At 48.2% G+C, this 21,912-nt stretch overlaps 1 protein-coding gene and 1 long non-coding RNA gene across 5 annotated transcripts in view; one reads left to right on the top strand and one right to left on the bottom strand.

The window, feature by feature from the left end:
* Positions 1-21,912, bottom strand: part of Tspan11 (tetraspanin 11) — a 67,327-nt gene that overhangs the window by 31,869 nt on the left and 13,546 nt on the right. For all 4 annotated transcript variants that reach the window (XM_008763291.4, XM_039107687.2, XM_039107685.2 and 1 more), the window contains exon 2: positions 6,409-6,503. In XM_008763291.4, coding sequence (XP_008761513.1) covers positions 6,409-6,492 — 84 coding nt within the window. In that variant the 5' untranslated portion in view covers positions 6,493-6,503. The remainder of the gene's footprint in view (positions 1-6,408; positions 6,504-21,912) is intronic.
* On the top strand, positions 16,875-19,822 carry LOC134486845 (uncharacterized). Its single transcript, XR_010066270.1, has 2 exons — positions 16,875-17,062; positions 18,001-19,822. It is a non-coding gene; the product is annotated as an uncharacterized LOC134486845 (long non-coding RNA).

Below are 21,912 nucleotides of genomic sequence, written 5' to 3'. Positions count from 1 at the left end.
ACTGTATGATCCACCCTGGCTCCTGTCCTAGATCATCCCCCAGCTCTCCCTCTACTGAGGGTGTGCTGGGCCCCTTACTGATCTGCATATCACTCCCCCAAACAGAGCCCAGACTCTCCTCATTTGCCTGGAGGCCTTTAAACATTTGCTTCACTCGGTTAGTTTTCCTTCTTTTATACGCTGGCTCTAACGGCCTCTTAAGAGTCCACTCTCTATCTTTTATTCTATTCTACTTCATCGTCTTATGTGCGGTACGATACGTATGTGGGGGTGTGCATATTTGCTAGTGTGGCTCCTTGCAAGACGCCAACCTTAGGTCAGACATTGGGCTTCTCCTGCTTTGCTGAGACAGGCAGTGTCTCTTGTTTGCTACTGCCCACACCAGGCTAACTGGCCCTCTGGCTTCAGGGGATCCTCCTGTCTCTGTCTTCCGCTCTTGGTGCAGGAGGGATGAGATTGCAGACCGTGCTCTCCCGTGGTTGGTTTGACATGGGTTCTGGGGATTCGAACTCAGGGCTTCACGCTTGCATGGCAAGTGCTTTGACATCTCCTGATCAATCTCCTAAGCCCATGGCTGCTGCTCTTGAACTCACTGCGAGTGCTTCTGAAGTAAAGCTGTGCCAATGAATAAGACTGTACGCTTGGTCAAGGTGATAGGGGCTGGATGCCTGGTGCGACATATATGACACACATAATATATTGACAGCGTGAATCCGGACACACTGTGCCCCCACTCATCCCTCCTTCCTCCCCATCCTTCTTATGCTAACTATTCTCTTTATTCCAGCAAACTTCCTCCAAGCCCGTTACAGTGTGCACCTATTTCCAGTTCTGCAGGAGGGCCCTGTACTTTTGTTTTCTGGTAGCACTCTACCCACCTCCTCCTGGCATTCAGGAGCTTAGGTGAGGAACTGTGACCACATCAGCCTCTGTCTGCAAGACCCCTTGTTCCTGGCCATTTTTCTTGTAGACGGGTGACCTGCATCTCAGACGGCAGTGGTATTTTCCCCCCAGCCCACTAGGAAGCTCCGAGGAGGGCCTAGGGGAACGCTGGTATAGAACATTAAGCCAATGCTTTATCGTTCGGTGTTTGCACAGATGCCCACTGAAAAGCATTAATGCTAAGTCGGCCAGAGCCCCTGCCCTCAGGCCATGCCGGTGACTGGGTGGAAAGACCCTGACTTTACCAGAGTCTAGTTTGGAAAGCAGATGTAACTGGAGGTTAGGACCAGGTTGCCTGGTCTGAACCAAGGTTAGTCTCTTTGGATACCTGGACATCTTTCTCTTTGGGAAGCATGCTGGGATGGAGCCCAGGACCTTGCACACACTGAGCAAGTGCCCTGCCTCCAGCCCTGCCACAGCCCTGGGTAGGCCACCTTTAAAGCACAAATCCCCACCTCCTGTCTGTAGTCAGCTGGACTCTTGTCTGCATCTTCAGTTCTCACAGCACTGGTTGAGTCCAGTGCTGACAGGAGGACCAGTGGCACCTCAGTACTGCTTGAGGCTGGAGCCTCCTAGGTCTTCGAGGGATGTCAGGAAGCTGCTCTGCAGGATGCTAATGGGCAGCACTTCTCAAATACCAGGTAGGCATCTCTCCCCGCCCTGCCATTGGCTGTGGCCCCATTCTGTGGGAGCAACCTTGTAGGTCTTGTTCCATGCAGATCCAGGGTGGCATTCCACCTGCAGGCATGTTCTTCATGCTTTTAAATCTCTACGGATGAAATGAATGCACGGGGTCTCTGACTGTCTCATCTCGAACCTCATCTACCCTGATATATGCAAAAATCACAGGGTCGGAGCTGGGACAGAGGGTCGCATCACTGGCTCGCCTCTCAATGGCAGTTCAGAAGCCAGAAGAAACCTTGTTTGGAGCAAACCTTGCTGTCCTCTCTACCAGCACCAAGCCTTGTCCCTATCATTACGCTCCTTACGGGTTTGTTTTACTGGGTACACGGAGTGTCTCCATTTTAGCTTCTTAAGCTTCATTTACCCTGGATTACTGTGGAGAGTGCTAGGGTACAGGGTAATGTTCTTAGGGAAGGAAGAGAAGAAAGAGAAGAACCATAGAAGGAGGGAGGGAAAGAGGGAGGAAAGAAGGAAGGAAATAAAAAGAAATTTTCATCGTTTAGAGGGAGGAGTTAGGGTCCAGGCCAAAGTGACATTTTTTATGGTCACACAATTGGCTACTGATAGAGTGGCACAGAGATCCAGGAATCAAGCCGCCCCATTTGATGCTGTTGCATTGGGAGATGAGAACAAGTCACCCCAAACAGGGCCCCGATGCCAGACTCAAGGGACAATTCCACCCAAGACCCAAACAGCCACATCACTGACATGTCCTCCCTGGAGTACAGGAGATGGCTTTCTCATAGCTGCCTGATGAACCACCCTTCAGTCAGCCTTCCACTCTGAGGCCCTGAGGGACTGGGCAGGTGTAAGTGGCTGGATCTCAAGAGGGGGTCTAAAGAGGGGGTGTTCTCCAACCTCCCCTGCCTGTGGTGTTCAAGTCTTCCTCTCTCTCTCTCTCTCTCTCTCTCTCTCTCTCTCTCTCTCTCTCTCTCTCTCTCTCTCTCTCTCTCATTGAACCTGGAGCTAGCCCGCAGCCAGCAAGCTCAGGGATCTGATCCTCTTGTTTCCAGCCTGCCTCCCTGGCTGGCTTTGCACACAAATGCTGTATATTTAAACTCTGGTCCTCCTGCCTGCCCAGCAAGTGCTTCTCCCTCACTTGGACATCTCCTCAGTTGCCTATGTGTCTCTAAATGGGGTCCCCAACTGTAGCACCAAAGCTTGGGTGGCCCCTCAAGGCAGGACAGGCTGTGAGCTGAGGTAGCATTCCCAGGCTCCTCCCATAGCCTGGCAGAGCTTCTGGGAGGTTGGGGGATGTTTTGATTATTGACACAGCCAAGCAGCTAATTAAAATAATAAATTAGAGAACAGAGGGATGATGGGAGCTGTTTAAGGGAGGGGAGGAGGGGAAGAAAAGTGTCTCTTTGGCAGCTACACAGAAAAACTGGGCATGTTTGCTTCTCAGGGTCACCCAGGAGGTATGTCAATGGTGGCATCTGTGATCCCTGGCCAGGACTAATCCAAGGAGGCCTGGGGGTGGGGGGTGATGTGGGATGGGGGTGGGGAGCTCTTGAGTCCTGGTCAGGGAGAGTAGGTGGGGTCTGCTCTGCTTTTCTCAGATGAGGGAATGTGACCCACTCAGGACTGTGACCTGCATGCAATAATGGCAGTGCTATTGACAAAACTGAAAGGTCTAGAGGGCATCATGCCCCATACAGGCAAGATTAGCTTCAGGAGCAATGTTTCCTGTGAACAGTCCTTGTTTGCCGTACAGGTCATGATGCCAGAAGCTCTGAGTGCCCTGCCAGGAATGGAGGAAGCTGCTGAGGAAATGATAGTCACCCATTCATCCGATTGCATTAACAGCAGGGCATTAACAATTGTTCTAGAAATCACACAATAGCAAGTTCTAATTCTTACAGTTCTAGATGTGTGTGTGTACGTGCGTGTGACAGTGAATTGTCTAGCAGCTGGATTGTTGTGGTGGTTTGATAAAAATGTCTCCCATAGTGAGTGGGTGGGGGAGCACCTTCAAAGAATCAGGGGGGTGGGGGATGGGATAGGAGGTTGCTAGAGGGGAAACCAGGAAAGGGGATAACATTTGAAATGTAAATAAAGAAAATATCCAATAAAAAGAAAGAATGTCTCCCATAAGTGCATCTGTTTGAATACTTGTTCCTCAGTTAGTGGAACTATTTGGGAAGGATTAGGAGGTGTGGCCTTGTTGGAGGAGGTCTGCCACTGGGAGTGGGCTTTCAAAACTCATTTCAAAATGGATGGTCATTTCAAAAGCCCATCCATTCCCAGTTAGTTTTCTCTGCCTCATGCTTGAGGTTCAGGATGTGCACCCCGCTACTACTCCAGCACTGTGCCTGTCTGCCTGCTGCCATGCTCCCCACCATGATGGTCATAGAGTCACCCTCTGAAGCTGTAAGTCCCAAATAAACTCTTTGTTCTGTAAGTTCCCTTGCTCGTATTGTCTATTCCAAGCAGTGGAAACATAACCAAGACAACTGTCAAGGACTGAGCCAGGTCCCTGTCTACACAATAAGAGTACTAGTGTCACAGAGGGCTGGAGCTAAATGGAAGGTCACTGGGGTGTCTGTACAGTCTTTCAGTGCTGACCCATGACCACCAGGCTGGCATCCTGGGCACTTTGCTCCATGCTGGCTTTTGGCAGAGCCCTGCAGTGTGGGTCTACACTCAAGAGACAGTTTGCACTGGTGTAGCAGAGTTTTGCGTTTTACTGGTGGCTGGGCCGTGCTCTGTGTCAGTTTCTGTATTGGAGGGGCAGTGGGCAGCAGACTGGAGGATGTGGAAAGACACTCCTCTCCCATTGCCTGCACTGTAGTTCTTCAGGGAAGGCAAAGCCATGGTGACCCCATGGGAGGCATGCAGACACTTCTTTGTCTTTTGACCAGGTTCAGGTAAGTCACAACACCTGGACTTTGGGATATGTCTCCAATAGGAGGGGACCTTCTCTGGGGGAGGAGTTTACTCCATTAATATTTTCTCTCTGGTTAATCCTGCTCAATATGGGAGACCTGAGCATGACCCCCGATCATGGACTTCTCGGTCTAGAACTTCGAGTAACAACCTACTGGTTAATGCCTCTGTGGACTGCGGCACACTGTCCTGGCCACCCTAGGAAACCTGCATGTAAGATGTGGGGAAGTCATCGTTTGATACTTGTCAATCTCTGGAGATTACTTAGAGTGGACATAGGAGACATGTAAGGTCAGGAGAAAACATCTTAAAAAACAAAAAAACTTGACCCAGACATGTGGCGACTCATGCCTGTATCCCGGCTGAGGTTGAGAGGATTGCCACAAGTCTGGGGATAGCCTGGGCTACGGTATGAGACAGAAAACAAACAAAAAACTTAAAAGAAACCCAAAACCTTAAAAAACATCCAAAAAAGGAAGAGAGGGAAAGAGGGAGGAGGGATAAAGGGAGGGAAGGAGAGAGGGAGGGAGGGAGGTAAGGAGAGAGGGAGGAAGGGAGGTAAGGAGAGAGGGAGGGAGGGGGAATGCACGCTTAGCAAGAATTCTAAACACTGATTTATCTGGGGTTAAATCTATGCATGTGGCCCATTTGTCAGTCCTCAGCCCCAGAGCTTAATAACCCAGGATCTGTACCCCTGGGCCTCCCTGTTCCAGAAAACTCTTTCCTGGGAAGATCAGAGCAAGTTGTTTTATTTTTTGCTCACAGCAACTTTGCAAAAACCATATTTAAGCAAACAGTGTGCCTATCGTTTTAACAGTGTCTGATGCTGTCAGATTTTTCTATGCTTTGAAACCTATCCTGAGCTGTTATCTTGGCCAGGAAGGACCTCGGGGCCAATGGTTCCTTGGTTCTTTGGATCCTCTGTGTTTCAGGGTATGGTGTGTGTGTGTGTGTGTGTGTGTGTGTGTGTGTGTGTGTGTGTGTTGGGGGAGGGGTGATCCCTTACCTGGTTGGTACCTGGAGGCTAGCCCTGTCTCATCAGGATGTTGTTTGGGGACATTTTCAGGGGGTGATCCCTTACCTGGTTGGTACCTGGAGGCTAGCCCTATCTCATCAGGTTGTTGTTTGGGGACATTTTCAGGCTTAGAGGCTAGGGGTGACCTCCAAACTATAATAGCTAGGGAAACAGACTCAGAGATCTGAGCTAAGCTGCCCTGGGCAGCAGCACCCACAGCTGCCAGGGTCCCTGCTGACTGCAAACCTGCCCTCTTAGTCTTTCCCACATCCAGTGAGACCACAGTATGAAACATGCAATCAACAAACACCAGATGGGTTGGCAAGCCCTTATAAGCCTAGCAGTTGGGAGAGTCACCAGTTCAAATCCAGCTGGGACTACAGAGCGAGGTATCATCTTAGTAAATGAATTGGAATAAAAGGCAACATCTCTACTGGCCATCTGGGGATTAATTGTATTGTGTTCCTAATCAGCCAGGTCAATCACCTTGGGAAGCAGAGGCCACACTGCTGTGGGGAACTTGTGTCAAGTGCCATAGAGACCATCCCTCAGTGCAGCCGAGATTGGGGCAATGCCAGAGGGTTTCAGTGGGGGAAGGGAGGCATCATTTCGGCAGTCAGGATAACATGGGCATGATGGGCTGGTGGCAGGGAAGATAGATGAGACCATACACAGTTCAGTCTCGATGTGGTGTCCTGGACTCCATGAGAGCTGCAGCCTGGATTCCTCCCACCTTCATAGCCAGGGCAGGGCTGACTTTGAGCAAGCAGCAGGCAGGATGGTGGTCATCAGCTTGGGAGAAGTCAACCTTGGCAGTGACTCAAAAGTGCATATGGCCAGACTGTGCGTGTGGGGAGGGGTGTGCCGTAGCCTGCACTTACCCAGAAGAAGAAGTTGAAGATAAAAAGCAGGTACTTCAGGTGGGCCAGCAGCCAGTCATCCTGCTCTGTCTTGCAGTGCGCCATGGCAGCTGGGCCTGTGGAGGACGTAAACATGTTGAGTAGGGGACACCACTTGGTGTTCTTCCCACCCCAGCACCTGAAAGGCTTAACCAGTCAGTGTTTCCCAGTGGGTCGAGGCTGAGGCTCTCAATGTACATGTGCAACTTGGATCCTAGATCTTCTGGATCTCAGTTGTGTTATTATGATGCAAGGCTAACACACAGGTGTCTAGAGTCCTTTTGTCCTCCCCCGTTGCAGAACATACTTCTTGTCCACGCACATGCGCACATACACATGCTTTCTCATGCATACTCATACATTTGGCAAAGCTGCAGGATCTCTGACCTGTGCCTGTGTCACTGTGCGCAAGCATCTATCTGGAAGGGACCTTGATCTCTCAGGGCCACCTCACGTGTCCCCAACTCCCAGCTCCCAGAGGAGGAAGCAGGTCCAGTTGGCTAGTGGCTCTGCCAGAAGATGTTGGGAGACTTCATGCTGATGGTAAGCTTCAAGTCCCCACTGTGTGCTGTGGGCGAGTCAATGCCCTCCCACCCAGCATCCTCACCTGGATGCACAGATGATAGCTTTGCTGTGGGATACTCAGAAAGACCCATGGGATCCTCTGGGTTTGGGGTCTAATAGACTTAGGCACACAGTGTGTGCTCGGTAAATGAGAACCTCATTCCATCATCATCCCCAGATGCCCCATCTCTGACTCAGCACCAACTTATCTTGTTCTGACCCCTGGGTGGATGGCCCACGAGCCGAGAAATCAGTGGGGCTGCCACAGGCCCCTGGGCATTGACCCTCTTTGCTTCTCCTCTCTTTCTGTGAGGTCTGGTTGGGGTGGCAGGCAAACAGTATGAGAGCAGAGTGAGCAGAGAATTCCTGGCACTTGATTTGTAGACCAGGCTGGCCTTGAACTCACAGAAAATTGCTTGCCTGAGTGCTGGGATTAAATATGTGTGCCACCACAACCGACTTCAGATAAGGGTTTTGAAGGCATTGGTTTTGTGGGGAAAGGGGTTCCCTTGTACTTGGAAAGAATGTGGAACAGTTTTTAGAGGTCAGTGAGGTCAACTTGTTCCTGATTCTGTGCTAGCTTTTTCACTGGTTATTGGAGGTTTCCGCAGATTCCTGCATTGATGCAAAATTTGTCAAGCTCCTTTCTAACTCTACTAGTTTTCAGGTCATATATGGCCCAGGTATGTTACGGGGTGCATACAGACTTGGGGCTGTGACATCATTCTGATAGATCAGTCCCGCTGCCATTCAAAAGCATCATTCTTTATCTCTGACAAAGCCAGACACATCCTTAAAGTGAGAAAGGCTGTAGTCTTCTTCACCCCATCCTTCTGGTTGCCTGGTATGTTGGCGTTGCAGCTGAACTTCAAGTAGCCATTTTGTCTCCCAAACAAAAGAGCAACACAACATGTTCAAAGAGCTTGGGACTCAGATCATTTTGGAGCTGCTACCCTGTCCCTAAGCTTCCAGTTTTAAGCCACATGTGCGAATACTTAATAAACCATAGCTACTTCTGCTCTGCTCTGGTAGGGAAAACAGTGAAGACCAAGGCATGTGCGAGTGTTATGACCAGATCATGGGATCCCCTAAGAGACCACCAGGGACTACAACTCTGATGCAAGCACACAAAAGTCTTTATTTAAGCTTGAGCTTGGACCACAAACCTCCCAGACACAGCAGGATAGGAGAGTGGCCCCAAGGCCTAGAGAAATGGGGTTTATAAAGGGAAAAACTACAAGTGGGGATTTCCAAGCCTGGGCATTAAATGATTGGGTAGGAGAATAAAGGAATGTTGGCCTTTAGGCTGATTGGTTCACAGCATCTGGTCAAACCACCAGGAGGGACCACACATCTAAAAGGAGCATCTTGACTTGGGAACGACTTATGTTTTCTTGGCCCACCCTGTTAGTATCATCTGGCCACAGCTGCTATGTCTATTTTGCAACTGCCAAGAACATTTCATGGGTTTTCTTCGACCTCAAGGGTGGGAGCCATGTTACTCTGAGGACAAGTTAACTTAAATGAAGTCTGAAAAACAAAATGGAGTTTATTCTGTAACTTTAATCCCTTCACTCCTCCCTTCTACTGGTAGCTTTGGAAGCAAGTCTTGAGCTCCTAGGGGTCTAAATTTTTCATGGTAATTTGTTGAAAGTAAGACCTCATTACCATTAATTGAAGAGTTCCCAGTATCTGCCTCATAGATTGTAAAAGCTTGTTTAGAATACAAGGTCCAAAGGTAAGGAGAAATAAAAGAATGACTAAGGGTCCATGAGGGTGGAAACAAGAGTTGTTAACCAAGGGGAAGAATCAAATAGTGAATACAAACTTTTGGATTCTTCCCGTTCTCTTTGGCGCCTGTCTAGGCTTTCCCTGACCTTAGCCAATGACTCACGGATAACTCCAGAGTAGTTGACCTAGAAGCAGCACTCCTCATGTAAGGCAGCACATAGTTCTCCTTTTTGCAGGAATGCTAAGTCCAATCCCCACCTGTTTTATAACACCACTCAGCTAAAGAATCTACGTTACACTCCAGATGGGAAATGGACCTTTCTAGCCACTGGATATCTTTATTTATGTCTGTATTTAAACTGTTTTTAATTCTTTTTCTGTAATGTTAGCACAGCTATCCCAGTGCTAGCCCTGCCCCTAGAATCAATGCTAAAGTCACTGATAGGTTCTCTCCTCTGTTTTATAAGGTCTCCCTCAATTTATCTTACTAAGCATCTCAATATCATTTTTCTCTGAATAATAGGTTATGTGGGGCACTAATTGGACCAAGATATAGAACTCAACTGGGGTAGAAGAATTAAGAACCTCCCCATTCACACAAGGGGCCAGTCCTGTTGAACAGGCCCACCATGCCTGGTCTGGGAGGATAATCCATTTGGAATGGACTATGGGAATGGTCCCATTGGAGAGGTGTTGATTTGACAAGAGGACTTTTCCCAGGCAGATGCCCTGTCCTGATGTGTTGGGAGGTTGAAAGCCAGACCTTCCTGAGACCATCTATGTGCAGAATCCCTTTTAGAAATGCTGTATTCTGCTATTAACCTGATGCCTTCATAAAAGGGGGGTTGTCTAACATTATAACAAAACCAACAAGAGGTAGTAAGTTTAGGCTAGGAAGCATACAGCATCGGGAAGGTGTTTATCATCGTTGATCAGAGAGGATCCGCTGATTTTGGTTGTTCAGGAGGGAGTTCTGGAACAGAGGGTCCCTGCAATTGGATAACTGGTGGTAAGGTAGTTGTCAGTCTAGAAGATGCTAGGACCAATGTTGGTTTAGGAGATGCTAGAATCTGATTTGGGCCCACTGCTGCTGATGACTTGCCTTGATAGGAGTTTGACTTCGAAGAGTAACCCGGGATTGTAACCCCCGATAATGTAGAGCCAGAGACCCCAAGAGTTCCCAACTTCCCGTCTCTTGGCTTGTTTTTCCTGGTCAGTGAGCCTGAGTAGAACTTTGGAGCTATCCCCTTGTCAGGAAACTGTGGTGAGATCTTCTTTCAACATCCTCCATCCCCCATTTCCGGTGATGGATTTGCACATCCCCAGGCAGCACAGTAGCACTGTTCCGGACCCCCACGTTTGGTAGTTCTTTCTCATCCCTGAACATATATAAAAAGTCTCCCATCAGCATTTAGGATAAAAATCTTGAGGAGTCTGTGGAGTGTTGGTCCATGAATTGTCAGCTCGCCGGCACAAATCAAAAATCAAGTCTGGGAACCAAGACGTCTTGATTGGACCTTGTGATAGCCAGTCATGGGATTTTCAATCACCCAGATTAAATCAAAAGGTTGGTGTGGGTTAGGGGCTGTATACAGTTAGCAGGGAGAGTAGACTCAGGACTGACTCAATTTTAACTTGAAGGGGTTGGCGTAGTGCACCCAAGCAGTGATTCTGTTCACGTTGACGGCAGTTGGTGTAGTCAGCAGGATGATGTGAGGTCCTTTCCACCTGGGTTCAAGCATGCCTTGGAGAACTCTCCTCACATAGACCCAGTCTCCTGGTTGAAACTTGTCTAGTTCTGGAACAGGGCCTGCTTCATAGAGGGCACGTAATTTAGGCCAAACATATTTATGAGCCCATTGGGTTGCTCTGACCCTAAATATTAAATCATCCTCCTCCAGTTCTGCAATGGCTGCCGACTGCAAGTTGTGTGCAGTGGGGGTTGGGATACCATACATGATCTCAAAAGGGCTTAGTCTCATCTGGTAAGGAGAAATATAGGGCAAAGGAAAGGAGTATCTTCCAGTCCCTGCCAGTCTTACATCCATTTAGTTAAGGCCTCTTTTAATGTTCTATTCATTCTTTCTATGTGTCCTGAACTTTGGGGTCAGTATGCACAATGCAATTTCCAATCTGCCCCAACGAATTTCGTTACATCCTGACTTACCTTGGACACAAATGCTGGTCTATTATCTGACCCTATCATATGAGGAAATCCATTTCTGGGTAAGATAGCTTCCAGTAATTTCTTGACCACTATCTTTGCCATCTCAGCCTTAGTTGGGATTTCCTCTGTCCATCTGGAGAAAGTGCCCACAAATACCAGCAGATACTTGTAGCTGTACCTTCCCAGCTTGATCTCTGTGAAATCAATTTCTCAGTGGGTCCCGGTCTTTTTTTTTTTTTTGGTTCTTTTTTTCGGAGCTGGGGACTGAACCCAGGGTCTTGCGCTTCCTGGGTAAGCGCTCTACCACTGAGCTAAATCCCCAACCCCGGGTCCCGGTCTCTTACCTTGCAGTCGGGAGCCTGGATGTTTGGGATTGCTGGGAGTATTGGTTAGTTGGCAAGCTCTATAGTTTTTCACTATATCCTCAAGAGTGGTCTTATGTTCTTGAAAGTCACTTTGGATTGTTTGACTGCATCTGCCATTCATCTGATGCCCATGTGGGTAACTCTGTGGATTTTTCTGAAAATGGTTCTTGCTAAAGAGCTAGGTAGTATTCGCTTACCTTCAGTCGATCGCCTCCCACCCTCTAGACTCACGAACTGGTTTGTAGCCTATTTAATCTCTTCTCCTCTATACACCAGTTGCTCTGCAGATTGGGATTGGGTCATAGGTAGGACAGTGGCCCACACAGAGATGGCTGTTTCCTATAAGGCTACCTCCTTGGTAGCCTTGGAAGTCTGATTGTTACCTTCAGCTACTGGGCAATGTATGATTGCCATTTATTTCTGGCAGCCAGAGGGCTTAAAGGAATTGTAGAATTTCATCTTTATTTTTGATAGCTTTTCCTTTTGCTAGGAGGAGCCCTCGTTCCTGGTAAATGGCTTCATACACATGAGCAGTCGCAAATGCATATCAGTTGTCCATGTAGATGTTAACAGCCAGTCCTTTTCCCATGACAAGGGCCTGGGTTAGTGCTATTGGTTCAGCCCTAGGAGCTGACGTACCTGGAGGAAGAGACTGAGCCCAGATTACCTCCATATCCATTGTCACCACTGACCCTGTTCTCCTTTGACTCTCATGGATGAAGCTTCTCCATCTGTAAACCAGGTCCGATCTGCCTCCAGCAGAGGAGAGTCCTTCAAATCAAGTCGGGTACCTTAGCCAGAACCTCATCACATTGATGGAGTGGGTAGTCCAAGTCAGGATTGAGTAGGAGAGTCGAGGTGTTCAGGGAAACAGGCTGCTGGAAAGTAACTTAGCCAGGGTTGTTTAGCAAAGTTGGATAATGAGTCATGTGGGCATTACTGAGCCAGCATCAGGAGGCTGCTTGAGTACCCCTTCAAATGCATGGGGAGTAGTCATGGTCAAATTCTGTCCCAAAGTTAATTTATCTGCATCTTTAACCAACAGTGCCATGGCTACAATAATACACAGGTAAGGTTGCTATCTTGCTACCACTGGGTCCAGTTTCCATGGCCCTAGTGTTTGGGTCATGACCCCTTTAGCTACCCCTCCATGCTCATCAACATACATATGGAATGGCTTGGTGATACCTGGTAGCCCTTGGTGGTTTCATATAGAGGCCTAGCTATTGCAGCAAAACCTGGAATCCACAGTCTACAGAAGCCTACAGACCCCAAGAACTCTCCCACCTGTCGAGGAGTCTGGGGGTGGGGGGTAGAAATACTGAGACCAAGCCTCCTTCCTTGCTCCTGAGAGTCATCATTGGCCTTTCTTCAGGATGTAACCAAGGTAGGTGACCTCAGTCTGCAAGGCTGTTTTAGCTGATCCTTGATACCCATGTCCCCGAGAGTCTGCAGGAGTCTCTGTGTCCCTTTTTGACAACTCTCCTTGGACTCTGGCACAATCAGAAGATCATGTACATATTGAAAAAGTATAATATCTAGGTTGTTAGCCTGCTACTCACTCAGGTCCTCATGTAGAGCCTCATCAAAGGTGGTGGGTGAATTCTTGAAGCCATGGGGAAGGGGCGTCCAGGTAAGTTGTCCATTGATGCCTTCCTCTGGGTCATACCATTTAAAGGCAAAGTATTCCTGACTCATAGGGGCTGGGGGTAAGCCAAGAAAGGCTTCTTTTAAATCAAGGACAGAACATCATTTTTGGTCCAGTGGTGATAACCTCAACAAAGTATAGGGGTTAGGCACTGTGGGGTGTATTTCCATCACCCTACAATTAACTTCCCATAGGTCTTAGGACGGTAGTCATTAGAATTTGGCTTTTTCAATGGTAGTAGTGGAATATTCCAAGCTGACTGGCATGGCTTAAGGACTCCCAGAGTCAATAGTTTACAAATATAGGGTGTGATCCCCTTCTGTGCTTCCTGGAACATGTGATACTGGCGGAATCCAGCTGAGTCAGCTCCTGGTTTAAGCTCAACAAACACAGGAGGTCAATGTTTTGCTAGGCCCATGCCCCCTGTTTCTGCCCATGCTTGGGGAAATTTCCTCAGCCAGACATCCAAGTCTTGTTCTGGGGAGGTTGGTGACTCATATAGTCTGTACTCAGTCTCAGAGGCTATGTTAAGGGTCAAAACCTGGATTGGGTTACCTTCCTGATCCAGTAATTTGACCTCTTAAGGTTTAAAATGAATTTGAGCTCTCATCTTTACTAACAAATCTCTCCCCAGCAAGGGGTAGGGGGCATTCAGGGATGACCATAAATGAATGGGTTACTCCTCCCATTCCCAAGTCTATTGATCTTCAGGTAGTTCATGAATATTGTTTATCACCTGTGGCCCCTTGGACTCAGGACTTTTTGGAAGACATTGTCCCTTTGGCCTTCAGGAGCACCGAATGTTGAGCTCCAGTATCCACCAGGAAGTTCAGGGTCTTCCTCTCCACTGTAAGGGTTACTCTGGGTTCAGGGAGGGGGTCAGAATGCCAACTCCCTCAGTGAACATGGCCTTAGCCTGTGGTTTCTTCTTTGAGCAGTCTGTAGCCCAATGACCTTCTTCCTTGTAATAAGCACATTGATTCTTACCTAATGGTAGTCAGTGGCCTCCTTTAGACTCCTTCCCTCCAGCAATCTCTTGGAGTTGGTGTTTCCTTTCCACTGGATTTGAAGCATTGTTGGCCAGAAGGACTCTGGCCAACTCTCTATTCAATGTCTTTCCTGTCTCAACCACATTTCTTCTACACGTTCTCTGTTATTGTATACTTTTTCTGCAATTTCCACTAGATTCCTCCATGACTTTTCTCCTAATCTTTCTTATCTCTGTAACTTCTTCCCGATGTCTGGTGTTGACTGATAGATGAAAGTCAGGGTACCATGCCAGAATTCTCTGTTTTCTCAGGGTCTATGTGTGTATGGCTGCAGAGAGCCTCCACTTGAGAAATGCCACTGGACTTGCATCAGTTCCCTGCCTACCATCATAACCCTTGGCCAAATTAGTGGACTGCCTAGTGGCTGCTTTGAAACCTACCAACAGAGCCTGGTGGTAGACCTGGAGGCACTCCTCACCTTCAGCCATGTTGAAGTCCCAGTTTGGTCTCCTAAGAGAAAACCCCTCATCAATATTGGCTCTGTTCTGGGGTAGGGTGCTGTTATTTCCTGGAATGTTTTTTGTGCTCCCTTTCTTCAGTAGTAAAAAGAACCTGCAAATGCTGCTGACAATCATCCCAGGTGGCTGACGAGTAAAGAGAACAGTATCTGAGAGATTCAAAAGATCTTTAGAGTTCTCAGAAAATTGGGCATTTTGTGTCCTCCAATTAGAGAGTTCGGCAGTGGTAAAGGGTCAGTAATGGTGAGATTGGTTCCCATGTTGGTCTGCTGGCCCTGCTGCTCATACAGGAAGAACAATGAAGTCTGCTTTCAGCCCTCCAGTCTCAGAGAACACAGTGCACCTACTCCTTGTGCCCCGCATGGGTCCCCCTTCTTCCCCAAAGGCTGGTGCTGCCAGAACAGGTGCTGTGGCTGGAGCCAGCACCCATTGTTCCCCGTCACCCTGTGGCTCAGGTAGAGAGGGTATGTAAGATGGAGGTGAAAAAATGAGGTCCCCTGGGGTACTGTCCTGTAAGACAGGGTAGAGAGGAGCTATTGGTTTGGGCCTAGTCATCGGGGCCAGCACAGTTCCTGTTGACAAAGAGTCATTAGCAAGGGGGAAGGAGGAAAGTTTTAATCCAAGGTGATGGGTTAGTAACTAAATCCTTCCATACTATATGATATAGGGGACTTGATCAGGGTGCCTACCAGCCTTTTGAAACACTTTATCTTCTACTGCCAACATCGTGGGGGAGATGGAAGGTCACATCCAACATAGAAAGCCAGTCACTCTGAGCTGTAATAAGTGGACATTTCCCCTTTCTTTACATCTACAGAGAGATAATGAGCCCTAACTTCCTTAAATATTAGTCAGAATAAGATTGAGGGGCTGAGAGACAGTCTGACCCATGGCATCCATCACAGTCCAATGCAAATGAAGACCAAACCACACAGGAGACAGAACAGACAGACAGACATGTGCAAAATAGCTGCACTGCAACTGAAAACAAAAATGAATCCAAAACCTTGGATTCACAGATTCTTGCCTTGGAAACCAAAGCTGGCATGGGGAGGAAAGTGATTGACAGTGGGGCTCTCCATTGTGAGGTAGGTGGGGAAGTGAAGGCAGAAACTTCAAACAGCCAGTTGTACCACATCCACAGTCAAGAGCAGAATTTTCACATGCTCACTTTCTGGCTTACTTGTGCTCAGCCTAATTTCTTCACTCTTACATAGTCCAGGACTCTTTGACTAGGGAATGGTAGACAGTAGGCTGGTTCTTCCCACATCAACTAAATGAATTAAATAATTCCCAACAGACATGCTCGCAGGTCAATCCCAGGTAGACAATCCCTTCTCAGGCGATTCTAGGTTGTGCCCAGCTGACAATAAGGATAGCCACCACATAGGGTCTTGCTATGTAGCCTAGTCTAGCCTGGAATTCACAATCCTCCTGCCTCTGCCTTCTTGATGGAGGCATCACAGATGTGTCTTGCCATTTCCATAGCAACCTCTGATGCTGAACCACAAGCAAACATCTGAGTATCAAAGAAATGACTGTTCCACACACCCATGATTCAACAAGCTGCTGTACTCTTTGTCCTCTGAGAGACCAAGAATCCTAAACAACTTTACTCCCTGCCCACCTAGAGGCACCAAGGCTCTGATAGCTCCCATCCCTGAAAGGTCTGTCCTAATCTTCTGTTATCTGCAAGCTAGCTTTTCTACATCAGAGGGCTGTAAAGATGCCACAGCCAAGGTCAGAGCTTCAGGAAGGGATTAGGCCTTTTCAGAGCCTTAGCTATTGGTGGATGCTAATAGGCTGATTGTTGCCTATGCTAGGTGAGGACTCTGCTAAGAGTCAAAGGACTGAGGTGGGACATCTGTGGCCTGGTAGATTCAGGGCCCTTCCCACTGTGCCTAGTCCTCACTGCCTGTTGGACTCAGTGGGTGACTTTAGAGTGGTTCTCACCTGATTGCTTAGAGATCACATGGACACCTGGGAGCTTGTCAACACACAGATGGCTAGCCTACCTTAGGTTCCTGGCGCTTCAGGGTTGTGACAAGAGTCAGCCAGAGAGTGACCAATGACCCCAATTTCCTAGGAGAGTGATGCTTCTTGGAAGATTGGACTTTTGAGGCCTGGACTAGGAAGAACTTGTCTCATCCTGCTTCAAGATGCTTCTGGTGTCAGCATATCATTTTGACTCAGAATCCTGGGAGCCATGTCTAAGGACAGTCAGGTATTATCCAGGTGAGGTAAGAATCATTCAGTGTTGGCATATCTTCTCATGGAACTCATATTTAAGATAGTTTCCACCAAAATGCTAAAACCTTTTCACAGATCCCTGTGGAGCAGTGGCTTCAGGGACCTCCCCTGGGTTGTGGTGTTGACAGAGGAACAAAGCTGGATTCAGGGGCTGCTGAGGTCACAAGCATGCCACAAGCCTTCTCAGAAAAGCAAGAGCAGATGCCTGGGTGGTGATGTCATGTTCTGTGCCATTCCAGAGGACTAGATGGATGTATAATGTCACCAGTTGCAAGACTTGGGGACTACTCTTTCCTTCTCTTCTGCAAGCCTACTCCCTACCCCCTCCATTCCCAGGAATCGAGTCTCAAAGAGCTCAGAAGATGAGAAGCCATAGGTGGAGCCCAGATAGACCTGATCTCCTGGTAAGTCAGGTGTGGTTCTGACAAGGCCAAGAAGCTGGGAGGGCTCTCAATACTTTTAGAGCTAAGAGCTGAAGGGACCTTTGGAAGGAGCCACAAGGATCCTTGTATGTGTGTTGTATGCTTCTGTGTGTGTGTGTGTGCTTCTCTGTGTGTGTGTGTTTGTGTGTGTGCTTGTGTATCTATATGTGTGTATATGCGTGCTTGTGTATGTATGTGTGTGTTTGTATGTGTGCTTGTGTGTGTTTGTGTGTGATTGTGTTTGTATGTATGTATATGTGTGTTTGTGTGTGTGTGCCTCTGTGCTTGTGTGTATGCATCTGTGCTTATGCAAGTGTGATTGTGTGTTTGTGTGTGCTAGTGTGTGTGTTTGTGTGTGTGTTTGTGTGTGTGCTTGTGTGTGTGCTTATTTGTGCTTGTGTGTGCTTGTGTGTGTGTGCTTGTGTGTGTGTGTGTGTGTGTGTGTGTGCATACTTGTGTGTGTGTAGTTCCGAGAACAACACAAGGGCAAGGCTCTTTCTTATAGTCACTAGCCCTCAAACTTTCAGCAACTCTCTTGCCTCTGCCTCCCATTATCCAGTAGGATTGAGCTGAGATTACAGACCCATGCACTATTTTCTGTTTCTTTTTTACGTTTGTTCTAGGGATCTGAACTCAGGTCTTCAGGCTTTCACAGAAAGGCCTTTTTCTCTATGGAGCCCCTTTTTTTTCCAGTTTCTCTGCTTCATTGAGAACTGAAGCCAAGCCCTGGACAGCAGGAGGAGGTCATGTTGTGACTTTGTGATCTACATAAGTCCCCCACTCCTGACCAAGGACTAGAGGGGGAAGCTAAGCTGAGGGTCCCTGTAGGTCCCTGGCCAGACACTGACACTGAGCTTGGCAGAGTAGTGTGTGTTGACCTCTCCCCTACAGCTCTAATTTTTGTTTTCTGATTCCTTCAGCTTGATGATCTCATATGAGAAGTAAGATCATGGTGCCTGTCCTGGGCATAGACTGCACTTGGGTCTGTAGGAGGCAGCAGGCTCCCAAATCAAGAGAGCCACCATGGCCATTCCTGGACAACAAAAGAGCCAGCTGATGCTCATAGGACCTTCTGGACAGAGCCACTCACATCCTTGCTCTTGACTGCCTGAGCTGGAGACCTGGAATCCTCTGGTTCTGAACATCACAGTGAGGCACGTAGGCATGTGCCTGAGTCTCTGGGGAAGCACACTCTGTCAGCGTGTTGATGTTAGCTACTGCATACACGTGGATGGATGTGGGCCACTGTTTGGATCAGTCTAAGGGTTTGATTGCTAACTATAGAGTCTCGTGGAGGGTGCTGTAGGTGGACCTTGAATTAAGATCCTGGCAGTAAGAATTCTTAGTCTCTAAGTCTTCAGTGATGTTTTCCTAAGTAAGTACAGGATGGGACTGTTTTTGGCCTCATTTGCAGCACCAACATGCATTATATGTGGGGATCCACCCCATGCCCTGTTTTCAACTGTGTGCTCCCATCAGGTTCCACATGAATGTGCACATGCAACAGACACACACACTGACATAGGCACAGACACACACACACACACATACACACACACACACACACACTGACATAGGCACAGACACACACACACACATACTGACATAGACACAGACAAACATACACACACATACTGACATAGACACAGACAAACACACACACATACTGATGTAGACACAGACAAACACACACACATACACATACATGTACATATATATGTGTGTGTGCGTGTGTGTACACATGTGCAGATACACACATACACATACATGCACACACTTTACACACACCAGTACACACACTCACACATGCTCACACAAGTATTCATACATGCTTATACAAGTATACACATGTGTTCACACACAAAAACACACGCACATGCACACTGACACACACATAAATACACATATCACATACACACATGTGCACACACATATGCATACATGCACACACAGAGTACATGCACAAGTACACACACACACACACACACACACGTCTCCTCAGGTTCTGTTTGCTGTCACTTTCTACTAAGTGGTTCTGACTTTTTTTCCTTTTAAAACTTGCAGTCTGGTCTTGGAGACAGGAACTCCCCAGCACATATGACAAGTGTCAGTGAGTGAACAGACACTGCAGCAGCACTCATCATTGGGTGTGAGCACCGGTTGTCACCTCCAGCACTGTGATCCTTGGCAAGCTGTATGGCCTCCAGGGCCTCTGCGTCCTGCTTTGTCAATTGGAGATGGTGCTGGGCCAATTCTGCCTCCTTTCTGGGTAGTTTTGAGGATTAAATGGGCTGGAGATTTTGCAAGAACTTCATGGACCGCAATGTTCAAGGGATGATTGAATCCAGATCTTGAAGGCCTTCCTCAGTGAAAGACAGTGGAACTTTGGGGGACACTGCTATTAAGGTAGCAGTCCCCCATGAGCTTTCTGAACTGGATGCATAATTGGGGACTCTCTTTCTCCGTGGGGCTTCCCTATTTTGACTGCCTTTGTCTGGAGAGTGTCTCTGAACACAGGTCTCTGGCCTTGTCCAAAAGTCACCGTATACAGAGCTCTCTCAAGTGGCATAGCTCGGCACACTCTGGCTTCTTACCCACATGATCATTAGGCACTGCACAACAACCAATCAACCCTTCCTGCTTGCTTGATGCTGTAACCAATTAGCCCTTTCTGTGTGGACCCCTAAAAACGCCCATATATATCCTAACCCTGAAACAATAAAGAAGACTTGTCTCACTGCAGCAGTCTCCAGAGGTCACACACAGCCATCCAAATCCTGCTCTCTGCCTCTGTCACCTTTCTCCCATCAGGATAGTGGCCAACAGCCTGCAGGGAGAAAGGGGAGGCACAGCGTAAAGTGGGTGGTGTGTCAACTTTCTGTTGCTGTGACAAAATGCCAGGAAAAAGTCAACTTAAAGGAGGAAAGGTTAATTTTAGCTCATGGTTTCAGGGGTTTCCATACACACAGCTGCTGGGCAATGTCACTCTGTGCCTTTGGCAGAGGTGGACACGGGTCCATTGACCTTATGGTGGCCAGGTAACACAGTGTGAGGACAGGGTCTCAACAGCCCCTTCAAAGACACACCCCAGTGAACTAACTTCCTTACTTTAGACTCCACCTCTTGAAGATATCACCCCCTTCCAATAACACCATCTTGGGTGCTGAGACCTACTCACAGACCTTTGGGGAACATTCTAGACCCTAGTTACAGTATCTGGGTTACCCCTAGTAGCATATTATCTGTGTCTGCCAGCTGGGAATGCAATCCAGGTCCTCTTTTCCTGTGTCCACCTCGCTTATTAGTGTCTTGGACCAGATGGTTGCTAGAGAGACCCTACTCCTAGCTGACCATTACCATTCCCTTGCAAGAAGACACAAAAGCACATGGATGAAGTCCCCTGGTATGGACAGGAAGTCATTGTAAAACAAGTAGGAAGAGAGCAGCGATGGCGTCCAACTTGGCAGCAGGAAGCACGTTCTACATGTGTGGGTGCTGAAAGGCAGGCTGACTTACAGGTAGGGCTCCAGCAGGGGGCACCCACATAGCCTGGGCCATCACGGTGGGCATGAGGTGCTTGAGAGCAGACAGTGATATCTATCTCGGTGCTTATGTCACCTTCCCCAACCCCTGTGACTTAAGGAGGCTTAAGGACACCTAGCCTCTGGCCCACTCCTATGCATAGCTTTCTCTGTGATTTCAAGCGGCGGTTTTCCTGTGTATTGGACTACAAGGACGGCCTCCCTTACCCATTCAGGCAAAAATGTGCCTTTCAAGTGCTTTGATCGAGGTTATCTCAGATCATTTCTGCATCCCAGATGGAGGTGCCCACCAGCAGTCACAGCTGCCATACAAAACACACTGGATGTGACTCAGAGTCCGTCATAAGTAAATCTCTTTAGGGCTCACAGGCAGGAGGTGAGCATCAGAACCATCTCCTGCCACAGATGCAGAAAGGGCCACTGAGGTCAGACGGAGGCCACACAGCAAGCTGAGGGTGCTCAGGCAGTTTTAGCAGGTGACTGTTTCCTCGTGCTCACGCAATGCCCTGTTTACACCTATTGTGTCTGGGACAATTCGATTGCTACCTACTGTCTTGAATATTGAAATTATCAGTACTTTTCCGTTCACCTAAAAAAGCGTCCTGGGTGGATGCTAAATGCAGGTGCATCACTACGACGTCATCTGTCTGCAACCTTCCACACTCCCCAAGCCTCTGCGTTCTCCCACTCCATCTTTTCTACCTCAGTGGGTTTCTCCAACGGCGTGTTGCTCTGAAATCCACAGTCACCAAGTCCCCTTGGGATGCCCGGGCTATGGCCCTTCACTGTAGTCAACACTCTGCGTTGAGTGGCCTTCAGAGTCTTAGACTTCCCCAGCTTTTGCTATGGGTACAACTTAAGGACCATAACAAAGACCACAGAGAGAGGGTTCGGGAGCTGTTATACAAACACAAGGAGAGCTAGGCATGTGTCTCAGTCCCCAGAACTGTAAACTGCCACCACGACACCACTGGGAGCTGGAGCCTTCCCTAGAAATATCGTTCAGAAAGTCTTGAGGCAGACAGTGGACATTCGTGTCCAGCTGGTGCTGGCGCGGCTGGTCTCGGCACACACAGTGTCCTTTGCATGACAGGGAAAGAAATGAGACCGTGTGATCAGGATCTGTAATCACTGGAGTGGAGCTGCTGACCCATCCTGGGCTGCTACCTGGGAGACAATTTATTTTTCAAGCTGCTGTCCTGCTGGGTTCTGGTTCAGCAACTCGGCATTGTTTTTCTCACTGGATTGCTTCTCTGGGAGTCAGAGTCTTCTCTGGTTTATGTCTCTCTC

This window comes from Rattus norvegicus, chromosome 4 (assembly GCF_036323735.1).
Source record: "Rattus norvegicus strain BN/NHsdMcwi chromosome 4, GRCr8, whole genome shotgun sequence".
Lineage (NCBI taxonomy): Eukaryota > Metazoa > Chordata > Mammalia > Rodentia > Muridae > Rattus > Rattus norvegicus.
This window is presented reverse-complemented; position numbering and strand designations above follow the sequence as displayed.